At 48.8% G+C, this 13,826-nt stretch overlaps 1 protein-coding gene across 1 annotated transcript in view; it reads left to right on the top strand.

Moving 5' to 3' along the window:
* The window catches only part of LOC125947101 (uncharacterized), a 50,095-nt gene that overhangs the window by 17,147 nt on the left and 19,122 nt on the right, over positions 1-13,826 (top strand). Inside the window, exons 5-7 of the mRNA XM_049671449.1 lie at positions 2,247-2,356; positions 11,087-11,216; positions 13,524-13,676. Of these exons, the coding sequence (XP_049527406.1) occupies positions 2,247-2,356; positions 11,087-11,216; positions 13,524-13,676 (393 nt within the window). The remainder of the gene's footprint in view (positions 1-2,246; positions 2,357-11,086; positions 11,217-13,523; positions 13,677-13,826) is intronic.

Consider the following 13,826-nt stretch of genomic DNA (forward strand, 5'->3'; position numbering starts at 1 on the left):
AGGGGTCAGGCAAGGAGACACAATCTCCATATTATTATTATTATTCACTGCATTCTTCAAAGTATTCATGCCTTTAGACTGGCCAGGCTTAGGAGTGAATGTCAAAGGTGAATATCTCAACAACCTTAGGTTTGCAGATGACATTGTCCTATTCAGCAACACTGGGGACGAGTTACAACAAATGATGGAGGGCCTAAACCGACAAAGTGTAAAAGTGGGGTTGAAGACAAAGCTAATGCTCAATAGCCTGGCAAGGAAACAAGAATTCAGGATCCGCAGTCAACCTCTAGAGACTGTAAAGGAGTACGTTTATCTAGGCAACTACTCACAGGGCACCCTGATCATGCGAAGGAAATTTACAGAAGAATAAAATTGGGTTGAAAACTTGGCATAGGACAAGGCAAAATGTATGTACTGAAAGATAAGCATAGTAATATCATCAGCAATTACGATGACATAGTAAAAGCAGCGCAAGAATTCTATACTGACCTGTATCGTGACCCAGAGCAGCCAAGCTACTTTCATTCGAAGTAGTGATGAACAGGATAACGAGGCTCCTTCTATACCTAGCAATAAAGTTAGAAGGGCCTTGAAAAACATGACAAGGGGGAAATCTCCTGGAGAAGATGGAATAACAGTCGATTGAATTAAATATGGTGGAGATATCATGCTTGAAAAGCTTGCGGCCCTTTATACGCAATGCCTCACGACTGCAAGTGTACCAGAAAGCTGGAAGAACGGCAACATTATACTCATCCACAAGAAGGGAGACTTTAAAGAATTGAAGAAATATAAACCCATTAGCTTGCTTTAAGTATTGTATAAAATATTCACCAAGATAATTTTCAATAGAATCAGGGCAACACTTGACTTCAGCCAACCAAGAGAAACAGGCTGAGTTCAGGAAGGGATATTCTGCCATGGATCATATCCATGTCATCAATCAGGTAATAGAGAAATCTGCGGAGTACAATCAACCTTTATTTATGGCTTTCATAGATTATGAAAAAGCGTTTGATTCAGTAGAGATACCAGCAGTTCTAGAGGCATTGCGTAATCAAGGACTACACGAGGCATATTTGAATATCTTGGCAAATATCTACAAGGATTACACAGCAACCTTGGTTCTCCACAGGAAAAGTATAACATTACCTATCCAGAAAGGGGTCATGCAAGGAGACACAATCTCTTCAATGCTAGTCACTGCATGCTTAGTAGAAGTATTCATGCTCATAGGCTGGGAAGGCTTAGGAGTGAGGATCGACGGCGATTATCTCAGCGGCCTTCAGTTTCCAGATGACATTGTCCTATTCAGTAACAATGGGGACGAATTACAGAGAATGATAGAGGGCCTTAAGCGAGAAAGTGTAAGAGTGGGGTTGAAGATTATTATGCAGAAGACAAAGATAATTTTCAATAGCCTGGCAACGGAAAAAGAATTCAGGATCGCTGTCAGCCTCTAGAGTCTGTAAAGGAGTACGTTTATCTAGGTCAATTATTCACAGGGCACCCTGATCAAGATAAGGAAATTTACAGAAGAATAAAATTGGGTTGGAGTGCACACGACTGGCAACACCAAATCCTGACTGGGAGCTTACCACTGTCACTGAAAGGAAAAGTGTACAATCATTGCATCCTACCGGTGCTAACATATGGGGCAGAAACTTGAAGGTTAACAAAGGAGCTCGAGAACAAGTTAAGGACCGCAGGATAGGCGATGGAACGAAAAATGTTCGGCTTAACCTTAAGAGACAGGAAGAGAGCGGTGTGTATCAGAGAGCTAACTGGGATAGCCGATATTCTAGTTGACATTAAGAGGGGAAAATGGAGCTGGGCAGGCCATGTAATTCGTAGGATGGATAACCGGTGGACCATTAGGGTTACTGGATTGATACCAAGAGAAGGGAAGCGGAGTAGAGGACGGCAGAAAACTAGGTGGAGTGATGAAGTTAGGAAATTTGCAGGCGCAAATTGGAATGAGCTAGGGCGAGATAGGGGTAATTGAGATCACTTCCTTCGGCCTTCCTTCAGGCCTTCGTCCTGCAGTAGACATAAAATTTAGCTGGTGTTGATAATGATATATCCTGGATAAATATCTTACGAAATCGCGTCCAAATTGAATCCGAAAAGATTTGAAAGCACTGTTCTTTTTTTCTACGATGGACCGCACCAGGACACGGGCTAGGGCAGGGACACGCACACGTGAGGTTATAGCACGCTCATGTCAAGCAGAGCGAACTTTGCAGGTTGTGGGAGAAGTGCTCCAAGGAAAAACGTCGGATCACCATTGCGCCTTGGGAATCTTCAACGCCAGTGATGGAGCCTCCCTGGTGTCCATCGCCAAGTCGGCTGCTTCGTAAGTAGTGGCACTAGCTGTGAATTCCATGTGTTTATTTCAATGTGAGCGTGTCTGGATGCGTGTTTCAAATACAAGGGAGAGGTTCACAGCTAGACAGAGAGTTGAAATTGTTCAGCAGGGGTCGAACAAAATATATCTGGGGTTCGAGACAACGTTTCGACCAGTGGATGTGACTTAGACAATGGCGGATACATATCTCGATTGACCACTGTTCACCATTCATCTGCATATGGACAGAAGCGAGGGATAGAGGAGGGGAGGGGTAAGTACACTCGTAGTCTGGATATAGCCCAGCGTTCAATCATTACAGTCGTGCGGCAACCTGTTTATGAAACATCCTTAGAAACATCAGAAATTCCACAAGACTGGCGGCATGCAAAATTATTGCCATACAAAAGTCTGGCTCTAAACTAGCAATTAACTACTATCGACCCGTCTTATTGATAGGTACGCCTTGTAAATTATTCGAACATGCCATCTTTAAAGCTATTATAACTCACCTAGAAACTAACAATCTCTTTTTCAGCCAACAACATCGCTTTCGATGAGGTCTCGCAAGCACAACACAACTTGCGGAGATAACCCATGATTTCTTTGATGCAATTAACAAAGGGGCTCAGATTGACCCAGTATTCCTTGAATTGTCGAAAGCTTGCGAAAACACCCGCGTACTTTGATTTAGGTGCACGTTAAGAACCCCCAGGTGGTCCAAATCTCCGGAGTCCCCCACTACGGTGTGCCTGATAATCGGATAGTGGTTTTGGCGCGTAAAACGCCATAATCTAATTTAAATTTTTTAACTTAGTTCCGCATCATGACTAAATTGCAAAACTTCCGGCCTTCGGAATCGACGGCAAAATTATATCATGGATCTCCTCCCTCTTGCAACACCGAAAACAGCGCGTTGTCATAAACAACAGTGTTTCAGAATATTTAGACGTCTACTCAAGTGTACCGCAAGACTCGGTTTTAGCACCCATCTAATTCCTTCTTTACATCAATGATATACAATTTTGCATTCAATAACCCATAAAAATGCCTCTTTTTGCCAACGACTGTGTAGTGTACACAACTGTAAACAATCCGGAGAATCAAACCACTCTTAAAAATTCTCTAACAAACATGCAAGCGTGGAGCTTGAAAGGCGGCTGGAGGTGTAGAAGAGAACCGCCGCGTTCGCGCCCTCTCCGTTTGCGCTACGACGCCGCAGTGCTCGCTGTGCATGTTCGCGGCGCCCATGCGCTTCCTCGTTAGCGGGGTTCACGAAGTGAAACGTCCCTAACATTTATAGCGATGGCAATCACTAGGACACCATAAGCACATTTCTGCCGTCGCCGTCGCCGTGAGGTTCCGCCGTGAGGTTGCGTAGTCCAAAAGCGATAAAATCGTCGCCACGTGGTGTATGCTGCATACGCGAGTGAATGCGTCCGAGGGTGAGCCGGCGATTGCGGCTCATCTTGCGAATGCGAGAGAGCGAAGCGGGAAGGATGCGCGCCGTCTTTCGTCGCACGCAACGCTCCGGGGGAGGATGGAGAGGGGGGGGGGGGAGGTGAGGGAGTTCTACTCCTGGCAGTCCCGGCGGCCGCGCGCGCCCACCTTGGCCCGCTTTATCTTGAAAGCCATCTGCGACGGGTGACAGAGTCCGCCTTGCGTTGCGTTTTCGGGTAGGACGCTGCCTCCCGAAGTCACAGAGACTGCGCGTTGAGATAGCCGAATTTCGCGCACAGCTAAAGGAGGAACGAAGCCGAAACAAGCCACCAGCGCAAGAAAGTTCGCCCGAACCCCGAACACCGCCACTGCCGCCGCAGCGCGCATCCACTGCCTCGGTAGTGCAGGCGACCGTCGAGGAAATGAACACCGAGGCGCCGCCCGAGCCGAATCCGATAGCCCGACCGATGGATGCGCGAGTAACCGCCTGCGAGAAAAGGTATTCAGGAAAACCGCAAAGCCATCTAAGAGCTACATATGCAAATGGAGAAGGGCTTCGACGAGATGCGACAGATGATAACGTAAGTGCACGAGGTTTTCACCCCTCTGTTAAACGATCAACGCCACAAGAAGCCACGAGTCTATCCACACAGAGAGGCAGCCCTCCAGAAAATGCTACAAGAGGAGCGAAATCGCCAGAAAACCGAATGATCATAATGGAGGCATCACCGTTTGACAGTGGGAGTGTTGTGGCTTCACTCGCAAGAGGGAGACGCTGCTGCAGTACATTGCCAAACAAGACACACCACCGGATGTAATAGCCTTACAGAAAACAGGAAAATCACCGAGAATCACCGGGTATCACACTCATGCGACAGCAGAAGCACGTATGGCCACACTCACGAGTAAACACCTCACTGCAATAGACCACACTTATGCAGACATGGGAATTGATCACGTTTTCACGGAAATAGTGCCGCAGCGCAGAGGAAACAGAAGTGTTTTTAATATATACAGTTCGCCGAAGGAAACGCTGGGATACCTAGACAACTTGGTGCAGCAAGCGAGGCAGCTAGCTAGAGAAAACGGCCTCCTCATATTAGGCGACGTCAACGCGGCGCATGAGGCGTGGGGGTACGTAAGACATTCCAAAAAACACATCATCTCCCCCTACGGGCAACCATGGTGGGATACGAAAGCATCGCAGGGGGTGCGCATCGAGTTTCCGTTTCGTTTCACTTGGCAACACAACCCAATGAAAGTTAGAGTGAGAGAATGTATTGAGAAGAGAGGAGACGTTTGTACGGGGTTGTTGCGTCTGTATTTAGAGATCGTACGTGAATCCTAGCGTCGGTGCGCGCGGTATCTTAAGACCCTGTACGCTCTGGTTCTGGACGCTCCCGACCTTGCTCAGGTTGTTTTCGAACCAAAGCCGGCCGCACACGTTGCAGATGTGCTCTAAGCTCCGATCGAGGAAGTCGCGCTTGAACCGCGCATCAGCACCGTCGAAGCCCAGCCGTTGTAATGGCCTCGAACGTGTTGTTGCTCTGGCCGCAGACTCGCGTTGCCTCGTCGCTTCGGGATCAGGAGCTGCCGCTGGACGCTGCCGTTGCGCTTCGACTTTCCGAGCCCGGAGTTCGGGGTCGGCTTGATAACGCTGACGTTCCACTTCGGCGTGCCGAGCCCGTGTTGCTTCCGTAGAAGTTTCCTGCCTACGTTGACGTTTACGTTCGGCTTCCCTGGCCCGAAGTTCGGGGTCCGCTTGCCGACGCTGACGTTTACGTTCGGCTTCCCGAGCCTCCTTCTGCTCCGCGGTGGTGGCGCTGCCACTGCAACTAGCGCCTACGTTGACGTTGTTCATGTCATTTCACCGATCGTTGCACAGAGAGAGAATGACGGAAGCACAGCGAACGCGCGCTTTATACTGCGCCGCGACACTTGCGCCGCCTACCGGCGTACCCTTAGAGAGACAGGGAGAGAGTGAGAGAGAGAGTTATATGCAATGATTTACTGCACCGCACCTGTGGTGGAGAGGGGGAGAGGGTAGGAGGAGAGCGCACCCCTGCGTATGAGAGGAGTACGAGGGAGAGTTGCGCATGCGTAACTGCGCAACTGCGCATAACGGACACTTCCCCGAATATAAGATGCTCTCGCATCTAAAAGGGAACAACCTTGTACAACGTCACACAACACCACCGACTTACGATAGTGAGCAATCCGACATATCCAACGAGAGTAGGCAACAGCACGGCCCGCGACACCTGTCCCGACCTTGCGCTCGCGTTCAGACTTCGGAACGTCCAGTGGGAAAACACTAACGAGACGCTAGGGAGCGACCACTTCATACTCGACATCTCGGTACACGGGCGAACTTCCCAAGAAGAAACATAACTCCACCAAAATCACGGACTGGCCAAAGTTCCGGAGGGAAAGAGAAACTCAAGAAGCCCAAGCGATAACCGATCTGGAGGGCTGGGTTAGAGAAGTGCAGGAATCGGTAGCCAAACACTCCAAGGAGGTTGCACTCACCACGGACAATCCGGCAGTGGATCCGTGCCTGTTACACATGTGGGGTGTGCGCCACAGTCTGCTTAGAAGATGGCGAAGGCAGCGGCACAACGGTAAGCTAAAAATACGCACCGCGAAACTAACGGACGAGGCAGAGCGCGATGCAGAGCAACTGGCACGACAGAAGTGGGGCCAGTTCTGTAAATACCTCCAAGGAACGCTGGGCACTGCGAAGACGTGGGCCATACTTAGACATCTCCTAGACCCCAGCCAGAACATGAGAGAAAGCAAGCACACGATGAGCCGAGTACTACACAACTTCGGGGGCACAGACGGTCAGCTATTGTGTACCTTAAAAAGTAGCTACATTGGCCACCGGATACTCGGTGCAAAGCCAGCGGCTGACTACGCCGGACTGTAAAACAGTGAGCTCGACCGGGACATAACGCGTTCCGAGCTGACACGAGCGATCGCAAGACTCACTCAAAACACCACTCCTGGCAAGGACGGAATCACGAACAAGTTGCTACGTAACCTGGACGATGCAACCATGCAGGCAATACTGGAACTCCTAAATGCGCACTGGAATAGAGACCTTACCCCCGGAATTCAAGCGTGCGGAGATTACGCTGACACCAAAGCCAGGAAAAACGCCCTGCCTGGAGAACCTAAGACCCATATCGTATACGTCTTGCCTCGGTAAATTGATGGAACGTGTTGTCTTAGACAGGCTACACACGCATCTCAAAGAACGTCAACTGATGCCGAACACGATGTTTGGTTTTGGGCCCAACTTGTCAACGCCATACGTGCTTCTGCAGTTCAAATAGGAAGTACTGACTGCAGCAACGCCGTGCTGCCCAAAAGCAATTCTCGCATTAGACCTAAATGGAGCCTTTGACAACGTGGGGCACGAAGCCATACTAGCCAATTTCAGCGACACGAATTGCGGCCGACGAACGTACAGCTGCGTGAGGGCTGTTCTCACAGATCGCTCAGCCACAATAGGGCTAGGAAATGTGAGGTCACAGCGAATAGACACACCTAACAGAGGAACGCCACACGGAGCAGTGCTGTCGCTGACACTTTTCAATGTGGCCATGATGAAACTCGCAGCCCCACTCGAGAAAATACCGGGGATCAGACATGCCTTGTACGAGGACGACATCACGATATGGACGGTCGGAGGGTCCATAGGAGAACAACAACAGGCAATACAGGAGGCAATAGACGTCGTAGCAAGCTACGTGGAGACATGCAGACTGCAATGCGCTCCGGAGAAGTCGGAGCTCCTCATAATCGAGAAGCGCTCACGACGACGATCAACAGCACCAGCACCAACCATCCACCTGCGAATAGATCCTAGAGACATTACCAAGGTAGACAGACTTAGCATCCTCGCATCCTCGGCTTACACTTACCAAAGGACGGGGGCGGAGGATACGCCATACAGAAGCTACAACACACGACCACGCAGTTCTTGCGCATGATGCAAAAACAACGAATTACGAGCAGGAAGAGGGGACTCAAGGAACAGGACCTGCATGATTCAACGAATTACCAGCAGGAAGAGGGGACTCAAGGAACAGGACCCTATCCGACTAGTGCAGGTTATGATTGTGAGCCGCATTGCATACTCGGCGACATATTTAAATTTCAGTAACGCGGAAGTGGAGGTACTCGACCAGCTGATACGCAAGGCGTATAAGCAAGCGCTCGAACTCCCACCCGGAACGGTGACTTTTCGCCTTGAGTAGACAGGGGTGTACAACAACGCACGGGAAATCAGAGAGGCCCACCTGGTAAGCCAGAAGGAAAGACGACTACGCATAATAGCGGGACGCTGTGTCTTGCAACGTCTTGGATATTCCGTACTGAAGACCAGCGCACTGACCAAAATCCCAACACGAATACGAGAAACTATGCACGTCTCAACCATTCCCAGGAACATGCAACCAAACTTCCACATCGGACAGAGACATGCCCGAGCGCAGGCGCTCGCGAGAGAGTATGGAAACCTCCCCGATGTCTTGTACGTAGACGCGGCCAGCACCTCATTCGTCACCAGCGTAGTCGGCAATCACAGGACCAAAATAAATGCGTCGTCGGTTTCCAGAGTGAGCGCTGCGGAGGCGGAGGAACTAGTGATAGCGTTAGCCATCATGACGAGACCGTACTGAGATTGCGTCATAGTTCTGACGGACTCTCAGGGGGCATGCAGAAATTATTCCTGGGCCAAAACTTCCAGGGCGGCACATCGCATTCTGAATGGAGCGCACCAGCTCCCACCATACATACAAATCGCGTGGACTCCAGGACATGAGTCTTTACGCGGCAATCTCGAAGATCTCGAAATCTCGAAGAACGAACTTCTTCCGGAAATGCAGACGCCCGATGAACTCGTCGACTAGCTTGCCGGGGAATCCCCTTTTCCGGAAACGGTCAGTCTTCACGTTACATCTCTTCACCGGCGCGCCCTGGTCCCCCTTCGGAATCTCGCATATAGCTGTCACAGGCGTTCTCGAACCTTCCTATCGGAGTCGTGCTCTCGTATCATGGCCAAAGCCTGGGAATCTTCTAGCCCATTCTCGCACCTTCGACCGCCGCCGTCGGAGCGTCGTCGAGGGAGGGGGGGGGGGGTGATGAATCTGTAGTAATCTCTCTCTCGACTCGCCGGGTGAGAAGGTGTTCCGGCGCGCGCACGCTCTCTCTCTCTTGTTGAAGTTGCCTTGGCGCTGCTTCTAGATTGTCGGTCGCGTCACTGTTTGAGGCGTATGCGCTCTCCCCTCTGTTGAAGCTGGTGCGGGGCGGGGGTGCTTCTTTCGCTGGCTTGCGTGACACGCGGCGCGCGCTTTGGCTATACGCGGTCTTTCGTGACAGCTCATGCTTGCTTGTACGCGCTTGACATCATGCTTGCTCATTTAGTTAGTACGCCTATGTTTACAAGTTTACACGGCCGATAAATCTACTACCCTTTCTTCGTATAGCTGTGCACTGATCTGCTATCGCCATCGATGCCGGGCCTTTAGGGCGAAACTGCGATTTTCTTTAGATAAGCGCCGGGAAAACGTAAAATTCAGTTTTGTTGCACACAGGTTTTTCGCGGAGCATATTCTTAAGCGGTCCATGCCAAATTTTGATGGGGCACTGATTTACGTATCTGAGTGATTCGCACGCGGTACTCGGACCGCATGACGGCCGGCTTTTTTCTCATCTTGGGCGAGCGCTGATTGCTGGAGAGCCAAATGCAGTCACAAAGCATCCCAAAGGCTCACGCTCTCATAGTGTATAATTATGCACTAACTCAGTGCCACGAGCACTCAGCGATGGCGCAAAAAGCTCCGACAGCAACCCGCTCCGAGTATCGCATCTTAATTGCTGAGTATGTACTTTTTCGCATAACTTAGGCAATGTCGTCTTCCTGAGGGTTCCTTCTTGGAAGAGAGGATCTGTGGGCTCACCAGCCCCAGTTCGTGAATTGCGATAAGTGAGCTAAACTAAATAGTTAGAAAGTTAACTAGCGATATCTCGGTAATAATTCGAATTCGCATTTCGAGCTCTTCTAAGCGTAACGTCCGCTTACTTTGAAGAAATGCGCTGCAGTAGAAGAAAGTTGCGGTTTTTCTGGCAGGAGACTGAAAAAAATTCCTTACCATTAAAATGAAGCAACCTGAAATACACGTTGATACAAAGTGCGACACAAAACCGGACTCATGGTAAGAAAGGAGAACGGACGAGCGCAGTTTGTGCCACTGCGTAGGTGCCAATTCGCGAAGCTATGAACGTTATCAGCCTACGAGTTTCGGGTTTCAGAGGACACTAAAAACAAAAACAATTACAGCCCTCTCACTAAGTAACACTTCTATAATGCCACCAAAAGAACCAATTTTACCCTCCAAGGAAGCTTGATAAGCCAGAAAAATGAAAGTATGTGATTATGCCTTCAACTTTTCTCACTGGCTCACTGACATACACGCCTTCTGCTTGGGCATAGTTGCTGTATGATAGGTAAAAGTGGACCTCACAGCAATATAGAGGCACACAATCAACTTACCAGTTAAGCTTCAAATACCATTATTGAGCCACCAAAGTATACGAGAGTGTACTTGGAAATGTATGACACTGATGCAATTCCATGCAAAATTCAGCTTACCACTCTGAAATAATGAAAAAAAAACCAGTACTTCAAGTGTACTTTATCATTATGAGTTGATTTAGTATTGCTCTAATTGTTTTGTTTTGGTGTACCTTTAATCTAACCACCAGTTTACCAATTATAAAGTTTGCACTCAGCGCAAGCGCCTGCGCAGCCTTCTGCGGGGAATCCAGTCGAGTTCTTTCGGCAACCTGCTGAGTTAAACGTACGAACAAAAAATTGTATAAACACACTTCACGTATTTTTTTTTACCTCAGCACTACTGTTGCAGTAAAACGGTGTTATTAGGTGCGAATAACCGACACAGAAATTGCATGAGCTAGTCACTGATGCGGAAATCCGCAAGAATTGCAATATCGGAAACCCATCCACGTTGCTGGTAAAGAACGTTTCACTGTTGAAGAAAAACAAATAATTTAGCCTTGAAGCAGCACCGCTTTTCCAAGTACAGGAGTTTCCGATTTCTTTTGCAACTTCGTGCTACTTTCATTTCGACGACGTTTGATTTAAAATTCATGATTTCGCAATGGTTCGCTTTTCATACATCGTTGAACAGCGCCAAACAGTCGGAATGTGAAGTAAATGCGCGCGTAGAAGCACGCACAATGAAGAAATTTGTAATTTTTTTCCAACAGCGATTTCCCAGAAATCACGATGCTCATCCTCAAAGTTCACAGCGAGATGGCATCCCAAAAAAGCAAGCTCTATACAATGCCGCCTAACCCCGACAACGAAGACGTCAGTCAATACGACATGATCCCGCTGGTGAGTCTGCGTATGCTTTACAGCAAATCGCCACAATATCGTGAATGCTATTGCAGAGTCGTTTAATACTTTTCTGCTGGTCACGAAACTTTAGGCCAGAAGCTGCTAGAAAGACAGAAGCTGCTACTGGGGGCGCCGCTGCAGATGCGGTGGCTACGGTTGCTGGTGTCGTCTGCATGTTTGGCGATTTAGGTCGGTTTCGATGCGCATACATGGGTTTAGGGCAGGTCACACAAGGCCGACACAACACCGAATTCGGTCTTCGACTTCCTGCGACAACTGTGTTGGACCGATGGTCGTGTCGGTGGTAATGAAGTCGTCGGCATGTCGGTCAGATGATTTCGTTGTAACAATACAACGCCACTAAGGTCCTCATCTCCGACGAGGCTGCCCTGGAAATTTCACCTCTGATTTCTCCAGGACCGTTTCGTCCGTCTCTTCGCAGCTGGAACGACACTGGGGCATATAACAGATATTCGGCACCACTCTTCAAGCCCCTCGGGACCATTCGAGCTTCTCTGCAGATAATAAAAGAGAGAAACACAGCGTAAAACGGCGACAAAAACCACATCAATACACCGGCCACCAGCTGTGCCGCTTCAGAACCGCTGCCTCCTCAGAACCGCTGTCAGTGTGTGAAGATCTGCCATAGCGTGACGGAGAAGTTTCGTTACTGCTACAAAAGTATTAAACGGTTCTGGTGGTAGCGTGAAATAAAGACGCAGTGAAAAAAAGGAGCAAACGTTGTTGCTGAATTGAAACAGGGAGTCTCGATTCATCCTCATCTTGATCATCGTTATTGTCATACTTCGGTTTCCTACGCGACGAAGATCCCAAGGATCTACACTTACCTCTGTCTTCTGCCAATTGACAAAATTTTATACCTACGAATTTCATTGCCCTACCTAATTCTCTGCCCTTCCCCTGATACCCCTGCTGGATCTATCACAGAACGTCGGTTATCGACCCTACGCGCTAAAGTCTAGTCCAACTTAGTTTCTTTTCTCTTAAGCTTAAAATGCTTTTAGCTCTCGTTTTCGGCGACCCTCAAGTAACCTTGAGCCAAAAGCCAGAGCCGTAGGACATCCGGGCATTCAAACGAGAACATCCGCGCAACCAGTCAAAACTTAAGAAAATGCGGTCTCTAGCCTCCATCCTTTTGTACGGGACGCACGCATATGCTAGTTATTGCCCGAACAAGTTACAAAAAATATTGCTTCCGATTTCTCCCTAATGTTTTCTCACAATATCACTCAAGCTGCAACTTCTAGTACACTGAAACTTTATTTGTCATTTCCAATAACCACGTTCAAAAGGCAGATGGAGGGCACCATACACTTGATTGTCCTAATTTTGCGCTTAGAGAGGTTTGCTCATGCTCTTTTCAACGCCAGCGGTCCGTGAGTTCGCCGCTCATTTGCAGCCGACAACTTTGACGCGATGGGAAGAGGAAGTAGCTACAGACGCGGAGCACGCTGCACAGTTGAAAGAAAAGCGGTTCAAGGCGGTGTCACCACAGGCAGCAAAAGACGCCATGTGGTAGACATTTCATGCTTACACCTACTCTCGATAACGGGCGAGCCAACAATTTTTTGTCCTGTTGTTGTCAACTGGAATATCGGCTACCCCTGCCTGATCTCTAATCCACACCGCTGCCTTCAGCTCCCTTAAAGAGTCACTAAGACATTCTGCATCGAAGTCAAGAAATGTACTTGAAGATAGTATAGACTATTTCAGAAGCATTCTCCAGCAAACAGTATTTCCTGCAAAGGCTATGGCGGAGTGAGGCGTCTCCACACCGCTTCGCCTAGTGGGCGTCACCGTCGCGCTCAGCTTACATTTAATTTCGGATGTTGACGTAGACTCCAGTATTGCCGATTTTGGCACCTACGATGCGCTAAACGCCAAACACGCTTGTCCTAAGCGAACCGCAGTGAGCTCAGTGAGCGGGCTTGTGACGTCACTCCATGGCGGACGTGGTATCTACGCCACGTAATAGACACAGCCACAGGCGTAGCGTTTGTTTTGTGCACGACAGGACTCGAGGGCACGCTTGCACTCATGCACTCCAGTGCCATATATCAGCACTACAAATGGTTGGCTAGTGGGCTTTTTTTATTACTAACCAAATAATGGCAACAATAATAGGTAATGATGGTTAACTCATTTGCGCTTCTGAAGTGTTCCTTGCAGTAAGCTGAGATTCGAGGTACGTTTCTTAATAGAAGGATGGTCGAAAGAGTGCAATATTATGAGTTCTCTTGAAATCAATAATTCCGCCATTGCACCTTTGCACTGCGCCTACAGAAGGACGTCAAGAGCCATCTAAGCAGCCTGACAGGCATTACCGATCGAGGCCGCTATGTGATGCTTTCGGTGGGGATGTTCGCACGTGCTTATCAGATCAATGGAGGCCAGTTGGGTATAGCCAACACCAGTGCCGTCCTCGACTACCATTCGGTGAGTGCAACGCCCCAATATTTATTCCACCTATCTGTACTTATACTATTATTTTATACTTATACCACCTATATGTGTTTCATAGAGAAAGAAAGTTCCGTGTGGAAACAGCTCCGTGCATGCGGAGGACAGATACCGAAGAGAAAGGGT

Source organism: Dermacentor silvarum, chromosome 7, assembly GCF_013339745.2.
Source record: "Dermacentor silvarum isolate Dsil-2018 chromosome 7, BIME_Dsil_1.4, whole genome shotgun sequence".
NCBI classification, from domain to species: domain Eukaryota; kingdom Metazoa; phylum Arthropoda; class Arachnida; order Ixodida; family Ixodidae; genus Dermacentor; species Dermacentor silvarum.